Source organism: Taudactylus pleione, unplaced genomic scaffold (assembly GCF_031769625.1).
Source record: "Taudactylus pleione unplaced genomic scaffold, aTauple2 ptg000625l, whole genome shotgun sequence".
Lineage (NCBI taxonomy): Eukaryota > Metazoa > Chordata > Amphibia > Anura > Myobatrachidae > Taudactylus > Taudactylus pleione.
In genome coordinates this window covers 254,841-271,717 of record NW_028285027.1, presented here as the reverse complement: position 1 = coordinate 271,717, position 16,877 = coordinate 254,841, and the positions used below count along the sequence as shown (strand labels likewise).

Sequence of the window (16,877 nt, the reverse complement as noted above, 5' to 3'; positions counted from 1 at the left end):
TCCTGGTGCTTCACAGTCGCATCGCACTGAGACTAAGACGCATTTACAGGTGAAAAAGACGCCCGATGCTAGCAAAGTCGCACGGGACCTGATGCGCCAAAAGAGGCTGTTTAGCAGCAAGAATGTACGAGGACACCTTGATTTGTGGAGCAGCAGCAGCAGATGTTCATAGAGTATGGTTTGGTGCATTACATTCCCAATCAATGTGTGGTGATGGAGCCCTGACGGAATGAGCCATTTGCAGACTCGCCGTACCGGCCGTGTGTACTTACATCTGCATGGCTTATCGTCTGAGACGCACACAGGCTGCTGGCAGGATCACCTAGGTAGCAGCCGGGGACGGAGGGGAAGTGAGTTTTCCTATAATGTATTTATAAACAGCACACGATACATCACAGGACAGAGGCGGGTTAATAACTAAATGATTTAATGTCATACATACAAGTTAACAAAGTTGTATTTGGTTAGCAATAGAAACATCTTCAGAATTAAGCACAATTTCAGTCAATATATAAATTAATTGTTAGCAGAGATGACTCCTCTTCAGTAACCATCCGCATGTGACTCAAACACATAGCACCCGAACGTCGGCACACAGGAGCCATAACCAGGACTGCAATCCCTGTACCCCTGGCCATAACCATAGGAGTAACCAGTATGTGATTAACCGGTGACATCCAGAAGTGAGATTCTAAGGCAAACTGGACACAGAACTAGAGAGGAGTCATCGGTTACTGCCGGTAATGACGGTAATACATCACTGAATACAATGCCCAATACTGTATACCTTGTCAGTAATTAATCAATCACAGTGATTGTACGTTTGAAAATACTTTTCTGAACTCCATGGTTATAAGGGAGACTACACAGAACGGACAAAATGCTGTTTCAGTGCGACACGGAGGAAAAGGGGTTTTACTGGCTGATACCAACACACTGCGAGACATCTGGGTGTACGGGTTATGTATCAAGACAAATGCTAATGGGTGACAGTATTACACTGCAGAACGTAGCTCCGTAATACACTGCGTTCCCTGTCGCTGCCCAGCACAATACTATAAACACTTACACAGCCGGAATCAGAGTATTGGGAGCCTGAACGTCCCCCAGGGCAGCGAATGCATACAGACATAAAAACAATGTACAACACCTGCCGAATAATCCATATTCTACATACACTGGACATTTAACGCTTCTAGAAATTCTATCTTGCATTATAGTGATCAAACACTGAGCATTGCATACATCAGCCGGTACATTAATACAATAGTCATTTCTGTCCGAGGACAGCAGGTTTTTTATATGAATTAAGGACTACAGAGTACAGCGCTCTTGCTGTTTATTAGGAGAGGGTAACCCCAGATATTGAGGCCTATAAACTGACAAGAACGGGAAATAGGGCTTCAAGCCCCAGGTACCACACTTTTAGGTAAAATAAAAAGTAATGTACATATAAAAATATCCAGAATGCCTTGGATCACACCTAGGGATATATTTACTAAAGTTCAGGTTTATAGAAGTGGAGATGTTGCCCATAGCAACCAGACTCTAATTATCATTTATTTAGCACCTTCCAGAAGACAACAGATAGAATCTGATTGGTTGCTATGGGCAACATCTTCACTTCTAAAAACCCGCACGTTAGTAAATATACCCCCTAAAGTATAAATGAAAAAAAAATAAATTGATAAAGACGGATCATGTGTGGTAACGATTTAAAGAAGAGGGAAGACTACAAAATAATAATTAATAAAACAGCATTAATCAGAATGGCTTCAAGTGCTTCCAGCAGCTGTCTAGCAGGTAGGTAAATATGTTCTAGGACTATAGTGAGAACAGTTACTAGACCTATATTGCTACAGAAACACAGCAGGTTAATCAGTGGGTCGGCTGTAACACAGAAGTCGGCGGATATAGTGATTGATGCAGCAATAGTGGGAATTATCATATCAGTATAAACGATACGTTTATTGTCACGCGCATTGGTATATAAAGAGCTTTCAGCCATCTACCGACTCTTACAAAACCTATTATTACAGTGCTTATAAAGTACAATGACAAAAAGATATACAAATGAGGTAAGTAAGGCAGCTTAAGCCATATAGTCAATGGGATATATATTAAATATCACAAATCTTTAAATACAAGATTTCCTGCAAGACAAAACAACGCGTTCCCCTGGTATGGGTGTAATAATATAACATACGTCTACCGTCTAGTGTAAATATAATCTAGAATACCGTGTGTTACTGGCTGTTTAGTAGGACCATCTCCATTCATGGACACAGGATGCAGGGGGTAGGAAGAGGGCGAATGTTAGGGATTAATGCAGCGTAATATAGGACTTACATGGGTGTGACAGTCAGCTCATGCACAATCATACCCTAACTGCAAGTACACAACAAGAATAATGCGTCTATGGGGCAGATCTGAAGACACAAGAAACCCGCAAACCTCACTATTACAGACACCACCAAATAATCAGATCCTATTGCTTTTCATTACATAATTAATCCAAACCACACAGCAACATCTGCAAACCACAAACTCTAATTGTTCGGATCCAAAATAACGACTTTTGAATACCAAAAAAGTGCAAAAAAAAATTCCATAACAAATAAATGAAAAACCCCAAAAATATTGTACCAGAAGCTTCGGACCAGCACTCGGAGGATCCCCCTCCCCAGACCAGCACTCGGAGGATCCCCATCCCCAGACCAGCACTCGGAGGATCCCCATCCCCAGACCAGCACTCGGAGGATCCCCATCCCCAGACCAGCACTCGGAGGATCCCCCTCCCCAGACCAGCACTCGACCGAATAGTGTCCAGCAACAAAATCTCAGCAGACGGGGTGGGGGGCCCACCTACATCAGGCATGCCCAACGTGTACCCATCTTGCCTACCTCTGCTGCCTGCCCAATTCCGATACCCAGAATGTCCCAGCAGATTGGCCGCACCAGCTAGCAGATATCTGCAGATATCTACCCCAACCAGAAGTTGCCAACTGTGTGCGGGACAAAGGCTCCCCCTGCTGGCTAGAACAGGGAAAGCTCACTTGCTATTTAGTGGGCGCTGAACTTTCAGGCAGAGCCAGGTTATGCTCTCTTAGCTCCAAGCTAACGAAGGCAACCTTAGGATTCCAGGAATGGCTGCTGGAACCTTGGGCAAGTTCAGCTCCCACCTCTCCAGGCTGGAGTTCATCCTGGGATGTGATGCAAACAGCCAGCATTGCTAGATCCCCAAATCTCCATCTCTCTGCCGGTCACCGGGGTGTATGGTCTAGGCCTCCATGGCAACCTTAAATTTACCGAGCCCTGATTTACCATCTCATCGTCCATCTGTAACTGTAAAGCACATATTATGTAACAGCATTAAGGTCAAACTGAGACCCTATCATCAGTACGGACAAGGGGAGGTGTTGCCCATAGCAACTAATCAGATTCTAGCTATCATTTTTTTTTTTAGAATGTACCAGATAAGTGATAGCTGGAAATTAATTGGTTGCTATTAGTAACTCTACTTGTCCTCTTTACAAGGTCCGATCTCTCTCCACCTTTCCTGCACAGAATGGTTTAGTAACAAATCAACACAAAAAATATATTTATTCCAACACACACAAACACGTAAATCAGCTACACATAACCGATGCCTGGACACTGAATTACATCGGGCTGCACCCAGGAACAGCTCACTAGGACTCAATCACCACAATATGACGCCATCTACTCAATCTATAAATCTAGTGAAAAGTAATAAAAACAAGGGAACACTTGCCACACAAAACCGCAGACCTCCAGCACTACAACACCTATGATCAGGACAGTAAACCGGTCTAGGTGTCCATGTTCATTTGCTTTCTCCAAGAGCGCCAGTGGCTTATGGTTTGTGTTACCTACGACCTCTGCGCCTCTAATACAAACTTCTACATTAACAGACGAACAATGCAAGTGGGGCTAAACATAAGTCAGTCAACAGAACGGCAAATTCCACACAAGCGCGCCTACACAGAAACAGTACGGGGTCTCCGGGTCACGTGATCAGGTCGTTAAAGCTGCATTTCACACAAGGCGCCCGGTTCCCATTGATAATTCTAAAAACTTCGATTTAACCACTGTAACTACAAATCTCCTGTAGTGTCCATCTATAGTGGCTGACAACCCAAACCCTCCACCACACACATACACACACGTATTTAACAATGTTGAGTTTAATCTTCATCTCTAATTCATGCTAGCACCAGAATGATACGTTTGTAGTCACTGGGACACTTACCAAGTATAAAATAGCGGAGGACCGTGCAGCACAGACTTAAACTGAACACTATAAATGTCTCCGATCATACATTCACATTAATAAACAAGACGTGATTGTCTGAAGCCACAGGATAAGACAAAGGCAATTCCGTCGCATTACGTACACTGTATTGGCAAGTCACAAAGTCTGCAGCGTGTGCCCACTGTGCACGTGGTGGGTAATGATGCATATAATCACACCAACATGGAAAATAAAAGCTTTGGTAACGTATATAAATACTCTGTATACACATCAGCCAGCCTAAGTCTACTTTCATTTGTACCTATGCAATGTACGGACTATTTTCCTGAGTAAATATGTTAACAGTATTTAGTAAAATATAATCATACACAAAATAAATACGGAATACATATTCCTTTAAATTAATATGCTTTTTACCAACGAACTATAATTTTGATTAAGTGCAAACTAGATTAAAAGTCGTCTTACCCCACGCTCATCACTGAAACAGGTAATCAAACCATCCCTCTAGGATATAAATGCTTATTAAATTCCCTAACTTTATTTTATAACTATGTTAATAACTCTGTAATACTATAATACGCAGAAAGGGATTAATAGATCTCCAATACATTCTCATGCAACATATCCAGCTAATCAGGGAGCAAGGGGCGGTTTTAATAAGCCAACATAATAACCACAAAGAAAATCAAAATCAGTCATTTTGTTATAAAGAATCTGCGTATTAACATAAATATATATCATAAAATTCACTTGTCACCTTCTTTGGCACAAAATAAAATGCTTCTTTTAAAATCAAATCATGGGGACCGCCATGGGTACAACACAACCCCTGAAATGCAGCAAGAAGGAACAAAGACCTAGGAGAGACTTAGGTTCTATTATAACACTATCTCCTTAATACATGAAGAATCACTGGGCATGGTTATTACTTTAGTAAAATACAATAGAAACACAGTAAAAGGTGCATATACAAAATGTTACAAATATTAACTATTAAAGCTGCCATTTGATGGCCAAAATGCTCCCGAGTTACCAAAGCCTGCTGAAATGCAAAACATTCGACCGAAGCAGGTTACTTATTGCCAGAAATGGCTGTTGGTTACATATTTTAGTTCTTGGCTCTCCTGCCGTCCCCGATGTCGGTGCACGCCTCCACTTCCAGAGTGGGCGTTTTGTTGGGGCACAGCTCTTGCAAAGCCCTTTCTATATCCTCCTGCTTCACGGTGCTGCCAGACAAAGATTTAGGCAACGTCATTTGTAATGAGCACCATAGAGCGGTCCGGGCCTTCCGCGTGGATGACACCATCTCTTTCATGGCAGCTGCGAGAGCGAGGACATCTAGGGGGAAAAGAACAGGCAGAGAGGATAAACTGCTGTAACACCAATAAATAGTTGTACTGGATAAAGGACTATTAGCTACAAAACACGAGTTCTATACAGCTTTACTAAATGTCACCAACCAGTTACTGCCACAGAAAATGGATTACAGGGAGGGACTACAAATGTGAATATGGCTTACTGAGAGCTGAATGATAGAAGAGCAGTTTAGTTACCAATTCCAGCCCTTGGGATTTTGAGCTCTCTTAAAAATATGGCAACAACAAAGATAGCACAGAGTATTTTATTTGGTTCATTTTGGAGGGAGTTAAGCGGTGTAACCCCCCATAAACAGACAAAGGGCAATTAGCCCAGAATATTTTTCGGACACTAATGGATCCCCCGGGGCAATCCAATTAGCCCTGAACGCCCGACGGAGGCACTTCTGGGGTTTTTTTTTTTTCCTTCGGGACCTGATGTGTAAAAATTTTTTATAAATATTTAAAGTAAAATAGGATAAATCCTTCTTTTTCGCCGATTGTGGCTAACTGGTTACTGGCCTAACAGCTTGAACCACTGTCTTCAGAAAAGGATTTCCACTAAAGGACACTGGGAGGCCAGCTACAGATTTCCTCATTTGATGACCATGATCAGTACTGAAGTGGTTCAGTAATTTGTTTATGGATCACTGGGTACCCTTCCGAGTCACAGAATAAAAAGTTACCTCTCTCGTTGTTGTAACGGGGGGCTCCTTGTTTCTGGCGGTTGGCGGCATTAACTATTTCATCTTTGCGTCTTGCTTGCGTTAGGTGGATGGCTTCAAGGTGATGCTCTAGCGCAAGATTTATATTGACATGAAGAGTCTCGCCACGGATATTCTCCATTATCTTAACCAATGAGACTGCCTAATGAGGAGACAGCTCTCGTTAGGATTGTCTGCAGTTGGTCACATATAAACAATATCTTCACTACATAAAAAGGACAATTTAGCTGACGTTTTGTACTAAAATTATTTTTCTGCATCTTTCCCCAAATAAAACACATTACAGTCCTATTTAGCTCTGCAGGACTTTGTGGTGATAATAAGAGTTTCACTGACCGTTCACCAATACCACAAATTAAGATCAACCTTCAAGGACGCTGGGGTCTATGTACTAAGCCTTGGAGAGAGAGAGAGAGAGAGATAGTGGACAGAGATAAAGTACAAACCAACCAGCTCCTGTCATTTTTCAAACACAGCCCATAAAGTGGCAGTTAGGAGCTGACTGATTGGTACTTTATCTATGTCCACTATCTCTCTCCAAGGCATTGTACATAGACCCCACTGTTCTGGTCAGATTAACACATTCTTTAGGATAAGGCTACAGACCGAGCATCAGCCATAAAGAACAAGCACTTACCCTGGCCTGCTCCCGGAACTGATCAACCACCAAGCGGTCAACTCTTGAAGGGTTTGTTGGAAGTCTCGGCACCGATGAACTATAAGAGCTGGAAATTCTGTTCCCCGGAAAGTTTCGGGCAAGTTCACCTTCAGTCTGAAAACAGAGCAGGCGGGGGAATGGAGGGGGGGGGGGGGGTGGTGGAGACAGACGAAACAAATCAATTATCACTTACTGACAATATATAATGGGTTGTCTTCCACACACCTTCACTTGTGTCAAACAGCCAAAGGGAACTAAAGTACCCGAGAAACGGGAAGTACGAACACCGACTTTTTACTTTAAAATTATATTTGATTAAAAAAAAAAAAAACAACACATTGCTATTTCTATAAAATGGCAGCAATGGCTAAATTTGACCAATTCAGAATAAAGGTGAATGGCAAAGAAGGAATCGGTATGAAATACCGCGGGCCGGCAGCCCGACGCTGGAACAGATCCCGGCAGCCCGACAGCGCTGAAAATCCCGTTCGTCCCTAGATAAGTATTAACTAACCTAACCTACCCCCCTAACCCTCCCTTATGGGTGCCTAACCCTAACCTCCCCCCCTGTGCCTAACCCCCTTCTTCCCCGCTGCCTAAACCTAAGTCCCCCAGGGGTGCCTAACCCTAACCCTCCCTCCCCCTAGCCTAACCCTAACCTCCCGGGGGAAGTCCCCCCCCGGGAGCCCTAAACCTAACCCTCCCTCCCCCGCGGCTGTCCGCTCACGGCACCCGGCATACCTTCGACCGGGATGCCGGGCGCCGGTCTCCCGGCGTCTACATTTAGACGCTGGGCATTTCACCCTCGCCGGGATATGACAGTCGGGAAGCCGGCTATCGGTATAATGTCAGCCGGCTTCCCGACTGCATCCCGGCAAAGAACGACTACATGAATCACACAGGCGGCTGTGCCTAGAGTTCCGCAACACTGCACTGTACAACCGGACAATTGCACAATCGTCGTTCTCGGGGCAAGTAAGCAGAAGATAAGTGCAGGCTCTCATACAGGTTATATATAGGAGGAGAAGGAAGGCCCCAGCTAATATTACCAAACTGACTGTGTCGCAAGGACATCCCGAAAGCCTGCACTGAAGCGGGGGCCTGAGAACAAAGACTGTGTAATTGCTTTTCCTTACATAATGTCATTTTCAGCATCGCCAACGGTGCCAGAAAGGTCTGCGACAGGGTGGCATATCCTGGTTATTACGTTACGCCCAATTTACACAATACATCACAAAAGTGTGAAAACTGGTCTGGTCACAGATCTTTGTGCTGCCAGAGGTGGGGCCTGAATTTATTCATTATTTTTAGATTGTAGCAATGGCTGCTGCACGAGCGTGCCACAGCTACAGGAATAACTGCGGCGGCAGGGAGGGAGGACTGCCATGGTCAGTACATCCTTACATAGGGGCACTGGAAGGGTTGTTTAGCTTGATCACATCAGAAGGTTTATTCTTGTAGAATAGTAGCAGTATTTAATTTTTCAACTGAAAACCCATGTTTGCACTTACAGTATCTATCATGGGCCGAATTCGCAGGTAGATGCACACGGAAACGCGAAATGCGTAACCTAATAAGGCTTCCACTATTTCACGTGCCTGCGTCAGGTGCGTTGGTTATACGGATGGAGGCCTGGCTTCCCTGTGTGCACTTAAAATTGAAGTATACAAGGCAAACATAGAATTTAATGGCCAGGGAGTGCAATAGTAAGAAGAGGGCCTGGAGCATCTGCAATGCAAAGCGCACCGGACGCAAATATACATTTTCTTTTCATTCTTTTTATGGTAACACTTTAAAATGTAAGTGCAGGCTACCCCACGGAGCAATTCAACAGTTGCTCCAAATCAGATGCGAGTGCTGCAGGCAGAAAATTAATTATAGCGCTTAAATCATGGTTTGAGCATCCAAACAGCCACAGGCAATCGCTCCCAATCGGAGCAACAATTAAACTGCTCCATGGGGCACCCATTACTAACAGGCGTGCAAAAACAATTGAATTCCCTCCCCCTTAAAGCACAGGGCCTGATTCAGAGCCGCTCGTAAGCGGCCGCTCGTTGGCTCCGATCAATGTTCGCACATCTGCGCATGGGTCGTAATACGCATGCGCCAACCAGTCATTGCGCTCGAAAATCGAGCGCTCGCAAAATAGCGAGTGCCTGCTAATTTGAGTAACAGGATGAGGAGTTTGTGGGTGGTAACAGGGGAAGGCGCTTGAAAACGGGGAGTGGAGATCCGAACGCAGGCGTGCCAAACGGTCAAAACGGGCGTTTTAAGGGTGTGCATAATTAACAAAGCAGCGTCATCGACCAAGTCACTTGGTTGTCTCTTAGCCTGAACTGTTCGCATGATTGCGGTAGGAAAATCCTATCATAAGCACTGCGAGCAGTTCATACGCCTTTCGATGTACTCGATTAATCAAATAAATAGCGGAGATGACGTAGGATGCGAGCGGCCAGGGGGCGTCTTTACAAAATAGCGAGCGCATGTTTAGTTCGCTCAGACATAGAGGCGTCAACAGACCGCAAAGAGCGAGCGCTCAATTTAAATAGCCGGCCCCTTTTTCTGAGCGAGCGCAAATAGCGTCCGGCTCTGAATCAGGCCCACAGTTCCAGCAGTCTTAATGCTTTTGCACTAACTGAGTGTTTTGAATGTTTGCAGTAATCAGTGTCCAGCATACATGTCAGATCCCCTCCCCACGCTACGTATGCTGCAACCTTTTGCTGGTCATGTTAGTTACAATTTGCGAATAAACGCCAACTTTGATTGCATCTGCACGCTCGTCCCCCCGCATCTAAATGCCCATTTTAGCACCAGTCCCCCTAGCCATACACAGTCCAAGCCTAGCGTACACACTGCAAAAGGACGTGCAGGCTCCGTAGCATGTACACAGGACAGATCTAAAAAAAACATGAAACAAAAAAACCCCCAAAACACAGGTCTCTGACATTGCGGCTGTCTAGCGTCAGACATCACAGTTCTCCCTCACTAGGTAAATTCTATCCTCATATGCGTCTACAAGGCTGTCCTACCTTTTTCCTTTCCTTCTCTAGAGCCCGCCATTGCTCGCAGCATTCCTCTAGTTGTAAGTGAAGCTCATTGGCGGGCCCGCTGCGGTTCCTCGATGGCCGACATCTGCTGAAAGGAGTGGGGAATGGGAAGTATGGCGTGGGAACTTCACCACAGAACAAGTCACTTATAAAAGGGTGGATGCGATTTAAGTCTTCGTAATGGAACAGATCGATGAGGTCAGAGAAGGGGAAAGGAGGAGGAAACGGCAGGTTGGTTGGTGGAGAAAACGCTTGTGGGCTGAAAGGAGGAAAATTCTGGCTCTGCTTCAGATCAGACATTAACGAGAAAGGTGGGAGAAACGAGGCATTGATGAAATCGGACATGTTTCCCACGTTGGGGTCTTGCTTCCTTTGGAACAGGTTGTAATTAGGTGGGCTGTGTCGGACATTTCCGTGTTGGCCGTTCCAGCTTCTTCTCCCCCTTCTTTCGGCATTACTGCTATTCGTTGCGTTCGCTTTTTTAGGCAGCTTGTGGTATCGCTCAGAGCTGTTCAGTCCAGAGCTCTGTTGAGGAGGTGACCAATTGGGTGGATAGCCTGGCGGCATATTACGATATATCCCCTCCTTGCTAGGAGACGAGTGACCGAAAGATTTGTTACGCCTCTGATTCTCATCAATAAAGTTGGAAAATGGCACCTGGTTAGATGTTCCGTTCACCGGTCCCTCTTTACTGGAAGACGGCATGGAAGGTATTGGGCAGAAGTAGCCGGGATGATGTGTTGGAGATCCATCAGACCTTGTAGAGCTAGCAGGGGACGGTAAAGGACTTGTGGTCGGCTTCTGCATACCGGTCGTCTCACTGTCTAACCATCGGTGGCCCTTGCTTGAAGGGTGAAAGTCCTCATTTGGAAGGATACCAGGAGCAGAAGACCTTGTGAAGGACTCATTTTGGATCTGAGAAGTCATGATGTTTTCTCGCCCATCAAAACTCCCAAACTTTGAGAAGTTGCCGTAATTGTTTTCTGACCCTTCTTTGTAGTGTTTCCTCTGGGTGGTGTGCGGATAATCACGCTCTTTAGCAAACTGCTGATTAAATTGGTATGCTGGTGGCTTCACGCTCAGAGGTGAGAAGTCATTGCAGGGTTTTGTATACGCTTCTTTACCCCAAGCTTCCCTCCCACCAGAGACATAATGGCCTTGACACGGTGGACTAGTTTTCGTAGATGCTCCTCTCCTATTGTCATTTTTCCACAAGGGTTTATGAACACCAGGGAATTCTTTTGCTCTCTTCTGTCCACTGGGGCTGAAGCTGGCTGCTTTGGTGACAGGATCCCGACCGTTAAATCTCAGGTAATCACGGACTGCTTGGTTAGGCGCCTCCATTGGCTGGAGGGAGGAACTTGGTTCCAGTGATTGATTTTCAATATAGAGATCTTGTAGGATGTCTTCCAGCTGTGTGTTACATGCATCTGGACAGGAAACCCAAGGCTCCAGCAGGCCAAGGTCTTCAAACCCTCTCTGAAGGCTTTCCATATCAGGCAACTTCCTCCCTTGCTCTTGGTATTTCGGGGGACAAGTTTCACTGGAGAAATCGACACTTCCTGGAAGATATTCTGAAAGGTCCTGGTGGTCACTAGTAGCCCATAGTGGAGGGAACAGTCTAGACAATGAATTCCTGGAGAAAACAAAGTAAAATTGCTGATCAATTCACTTTTGACAAGAACAACAAAAGTTTTTTTTATGTACATCAATATTAAAATATTATCTCTGCCCACTGCTGATGAAGGGGGGGGGACGTCTCTGGAAAATAGAGAGACTCTCAGGGAGTTAGGACACTTAAATAGAGCATTAAATAGTGGGCATCCAGTGTCCCCAATTGGGATCAAAGAAAAGGATTTATAGTAAAAATAAAATCCTAATTTACGCTAATTCTTTTGGGGAAGACTGGTACATTGGGGACTTCTTAAAACTGCCCCGACAGACGGCTACAGTCAGACGTTGAAGTGCGCAGCGGACCTTCCCTTCCATCCAAACCAAAACAAACAAAACGTGTAATCTGAAAATATTTTTGGGCCAAAGACCATTTTGGCTGTCAGATAGCTTTTCAGCCAAGGCCCGGTGCCGCGCCCATTGGGAGCCGCACTCCGATCTGGTAGAATGTGCCCTTGCATTACTGGCAATGGGCTTTTCTTCTACAATGTAAGCTGTAAGCTTGACGAATTATCGTAGTAATTAATGTGGAAAAGAGAGAGTACAGCTACAGTGCACAAAACCAGGGAGGATGTGAAACTGCAATAACAGAGATAAACCAGGAACAGCAACTAAAGATCCCAGGCACTACACCCACCTCGGACACACTACTTCCCTCACAGACACGAGAAGCAGCAGAGCGCCTGGCATGCTGCTGTCTCTTTTGGTCACTGGGCCTCCCAGCCGGCCGCGAGGGCGTGAAGGGGGAAGAACTAAGAATTTTAGTGCTAAATCTAAAGAACTCCATCTGAGCATCTCTGTACCACAGTGTACACTAAGAGGATAGAAGAAAAATAATACACACATGCACGTAAGATGGTATTACAGCACATTTACACTGACCCTGGGGGAGAAGAGAGATAAAAGACAGTCGTGCTTACCAATCGGTCACAGCATCCAGTTTGTTTGACTCCTCGGGGAAACTTGACATCAAGCCACACATATTTGGGCTATTTTCAGAGAATCTAAACAGCGCGCTTGATGAGAAAAGAAAGGGTTAAAGTAATTGATTAACAAAGTAATGAGGATTAAAAAAAAAAAAAAAAAGTAGGAGTGCGTAGGGATTTATAATGCAACCAGACCGTTACATCGGACTCTTACATTAGACTGCTACAATTCTAGATATGATGTCATTTTTGCAACCATTACGCCTCAGACATGGCAAAAAGATCATTTCTCACAATCTCAAGCAGGGCACCAATCCGATGACAGGAAGCAGACGGGAAAACTGCATAGCCAAGGGATCTATACACCGGGATGTTCCTGATCATGTGATGACGCCTTAACAGCGCTAGTTTTTCACTTTCATGGTAATTTACACATACACCAATGCAGAGCATAATTACACCGCTGTCTATAGCATACCAGGCTACAGTCTAACATGCAAAACAACGACTGGCTTCATACAGAGGCAATGGGAATATACATAAGCATTGGTCTAGGAAATGGAGAAACTGGTCAGGCACAGATCTCACCCAACCTATGCTCGTACACTGCCGGGGCTGATCTACCATCCAGTGATCGCGCTAAGCAAAAAAAAATTGTGGGTCCCATGGACCCCTCACTTTATAAAATTGGGGTCCTACTCCACTGTTTTTGGGTCCCATCACATATTATGGGGGGGTCGGGGGCAGGCAGCAGTTGGGACAGTGCTAGGGGCAGGTAGCAGTTTCGATAGAGGGGGATAAGGGCAAGCAGCAGTTGGGGTAGAGCTGGGGGGTAAAGGCAGGGAGAAGTTGGGGGTAGAGCTGGAGCCACTTGCAGCAGAGGCCACGGGGAGGGGGGCGTAACACACCTCCCGGCCAGTGGGACCCGCGGACAGATGATGGATGATCAGTGTGTATGACAGTCATCTGCAGATCTGACAAATGTGTATCCTGCTTTATAGTCAGTGATAGGGGGGCTGCACCCAGTTACACAGTCAGTGATAGGGGGGCTGCACCCAGTTACACAGTCAGTGATAGGGGGGCTGCACCCAGTTACACAGTCAGTGATAGGGGGGCTGCACCCAGTTACACAGTCAGTGATAGGGGGGCTGCACCCAGTTACACAGGCAGTGATAGGGGGGCTGCACCCAGTTACACAGGCAGTGATAGGGGGGCTGCACCCAGTTACACAGGCAGTGATAGGGGGGCTGCACCCAGTTACACAGGCAGTGATAGGGGGCTGCACCCAGTTACACAGTCAGTGATAGGGGGCTGCACCCAGTTACAGTGTCAGGGTTAGGGGGGAGGGGGGGGCTGCACCGTAGGCTGTAAGTGACTGACCTGTCTGAGCTCAGGGTCTCCTCTCTATCATCGGCCGTCAGAGGTCGGTATCCTGGCAGCACGTCCCCTGTACATGCTGAGAGTCCCCCTAGCAGCTCCGGACCAGAGTCCTTCAAATGCTGCCGGAAGAGATTGGTTGAAGAGACTCTGCTGGCAGCTATAAGTGGAGGATAATCCGCCGGCGGTGATTGGTGGAGAAGACACCGCCTGCGGCGATTGGCTGCTGCAGTGCTGCACACAGCCGGCGCGTCCCGTGGGACCCGCTGAGTTTTTAAAAACCGGGTCTCCCACTTGCTGTAGCGCGTATTTTGCGATCACTGTCCAGAAGATGGCGAATAGTGAGAGGCAGCATTTCCCTAGATTAAGGACACCTGCACCCCTATATAGCTGGTGACACTATTCCGGATATTAATCATCTCCAATCCCGATTTTTGTCATGGTCCCTCCATTCCTAGATGCACCCTCACCGTGTAGCTGCCTAATACTTTTTTTTTACGAAAACTGCTCAGAAATTGCCAGTTTTTTATGACTAAATAAGGTCAAGAATAACCACATACAACTTGTCCAATGTGATTTTATTATATATATTTATTTTTTATTTTTTTCAAACTGTATAAAAAAAAAAATAGTACTTTTTTAAAAATACATGAACTTGAAAACGTAAACTATTTAGGGTGTCTATAAATTGGCCATCCCTAATTGGCAGTCCCACATCCAAATCATTAATCGATGCATTAATATCGATGTTTGATTTTAAAATCGGTATTTACAGCTGCACTTGCACAGTTGTAGTCTACAGGAGGTCCGTGGGCTGCTGCTCTGATAGGGGAAATGGACCGAGATCGATACATCATACAGAAAGAAAGACTGATGCGTATGGCATACTTTATATCGCCAACTACGTATATCGATCTATCGATAATCAATATGAATAGATGATCACCCTGGGGTCAGCATTGGATTTACTGGCAGCTGCTCCTCTCTACAGCCTGTGGATTTACACTGGAGGCAGCACAGGATTTACTAGTGGCTGCTCCTCTCTGCAGACACCGGGTGCCGCCAGGGTGCCCGATCACTGCGACCAGCTGGGGTAGGAAACAAAGGTGCAGGAGGTCCCTCTGTGATTGGCGGCTGCTGGAAGAATATCTTCTGCCAACCACCAGGGGGCGTTTCTGACTGGTCGCATCAGATGCGGGTTAGGGAAAGTCCAACTTGAAGGGCACGCAGGTAGGTAGATATTAGGCATTTTACACCACAAAATGACAGACGCTAATGACAGTCTATATAATGTGCATAACTGCAAAAGTTTGGTTCAGTAGGCAATTAATTAATAAGCATTTACATAGCACCTAGGATACTGTGGTAAGAACAGGTCTTTTGGCAAGATTTAATGCCATATTTTTCGGTGCACACATTTTACATGCTGCAACCGATGCCGTGTCCAATGCACCACGCTGGTCAGCTGCAACCGACGCCGTGTCCAATGCACCACACTGGTCAGCTGCAACCGACGCCGTGTCCAATGCACCACACTGGTCAGCTGCAACAGACGCCGTGTCCCATGCACCACACTGGTCAGCTGCAACCGACGCCGTGTCCAATGCACCACACTGGTCAGCTGCAACCGACGCCGTGTCCAATGCACCACACTGGTCAGCTGTAACAGACGCCGTGTCCCAATGCACCACACTGGTCAGCTGCAACAGACGCCGTGTCCCAATGCACCACACTGGTCAGCTACAACCGACTCCGTGTCCAATGCACCACACTGGTCAGCTGCAACCGACGCCGTGTCCCAATGCACCACACTGGTCAGCTGCAACAGACGCCGTGTCCCAATGCACCACACTGGTCAGCTACAACCGACGCCGTGTCCAATGCACCACGCTGGTCAGCTGCAACAGACGCCGTGTCCAATGCACCACACTGGTCAGCTGCAACAGACGCCGTGTCCAATGCACCACACTGGTCAGCTGAAAGATAATGTGTAGCTTGTTTTTTGGGGGGGGTTGTTTTATACTTAAATGTTGGGGGGAGGGGTGCAGGAGTATTTTAAATAAAAAATTTAAACATTTCCTTAAAGCAACAACATTTTTTTGTAAAATATTCAATCTAAATATTAAACATAAAAAGATTTCTAGATGAGCCCAAGGGAAAGGAGCAGAGTATTCCGGAGGAGAGGAAAATAAGCAGGAAGCTGGAAAATTACCTTTTCTCCTTACAGTCCGGTATGGAGGACGTCCCCGCATCATCCTCACACACAGACCAGCTGCTGTACAGCTTAGATTGGGGAGGGGGCACAGCACTGGTAATCCCATTCACAAACTGGGAGAGCAAAGGATGGTCCATACTCTGAATCATGCAGTCCACCTGACAAGAGGAAGAAAAGGTCAGTCATCTATATAAGGAGAACACACACATACAGTCATACAGGTACTGCCGGGGAGCATTATAGAGTAAGGGAGGGTCAGTCATCAGTATAATCAGAACACACACATACAGTCATACAGGTACTGCCGGGGAGCATTATAGAGTAAGGGAGGGTCAGTAATCAGTATAAGGAGAACACGCACATATAGTCATACAGGTACTGCCCGGGAGCATTATAGAGTAAGGGAGGGTCAGTCATCAGTATAAGGAGATCACACACATACAGTCATACAGATACTGCCGGGGAGCATTATAGAGTAAGGGAGGGTCAATCATCTATATAAGGAGAACACGCACATACAGTCATACAGGTACTGCCGGGGAGCATTATAGAGTAAGGGAGGGTCAATCACCTATATAAGCAGAACACACACATACAGTCACATGGGTACTGCCGGGGAGCATC

The 16,877-nt window shown here is 45.9% G+C and overlaps 1 protein-coding gene across 3 annotated transcripts in view; it reads right to left on the bottom strand.

Moving 5' to 3' along the window:
• Positions 1-410: 410 nt before the first annotated feature.
• Positions 411-16,877, bottom strand: part of LOC148479298 (uncharacterized) — a 33,630-nt gene continuing 17,163 nt past the window's right edge. For all 3 annotated transcript variants that reach the window (XM_088454660.1, XM_088454663.1, XM_088454661.1), the window contains exons 2-7: positions 16,251-16,411; positions 12,656-12,751; positions 10,047-11,700; positions 6,997-7,131; positions 6,321-6,501; positions 411-5,617 (exon numbers count right to left, since the gene is read on the bottom strand). In XM_088454660.1, coding sequence (XP_088310786.1) covers positions 5,388-5,617; positions 6,321-6,501; positions 6,997-7,131; positions 10,047-11,700; positions 12,656-12,751; positions 16,251-16,411 — 2,457 coding nt within the window. In that variant the 3' untranslated portion in view covers positions 411-5,387. The remainder of the gene's footprint in view (positions 5,618-6,320; positions 6,502-6,996; positions 7,132-10,046; positions 11,701-12,655; positions 12,752-16,250; positions 16,412-16,877) is intronic.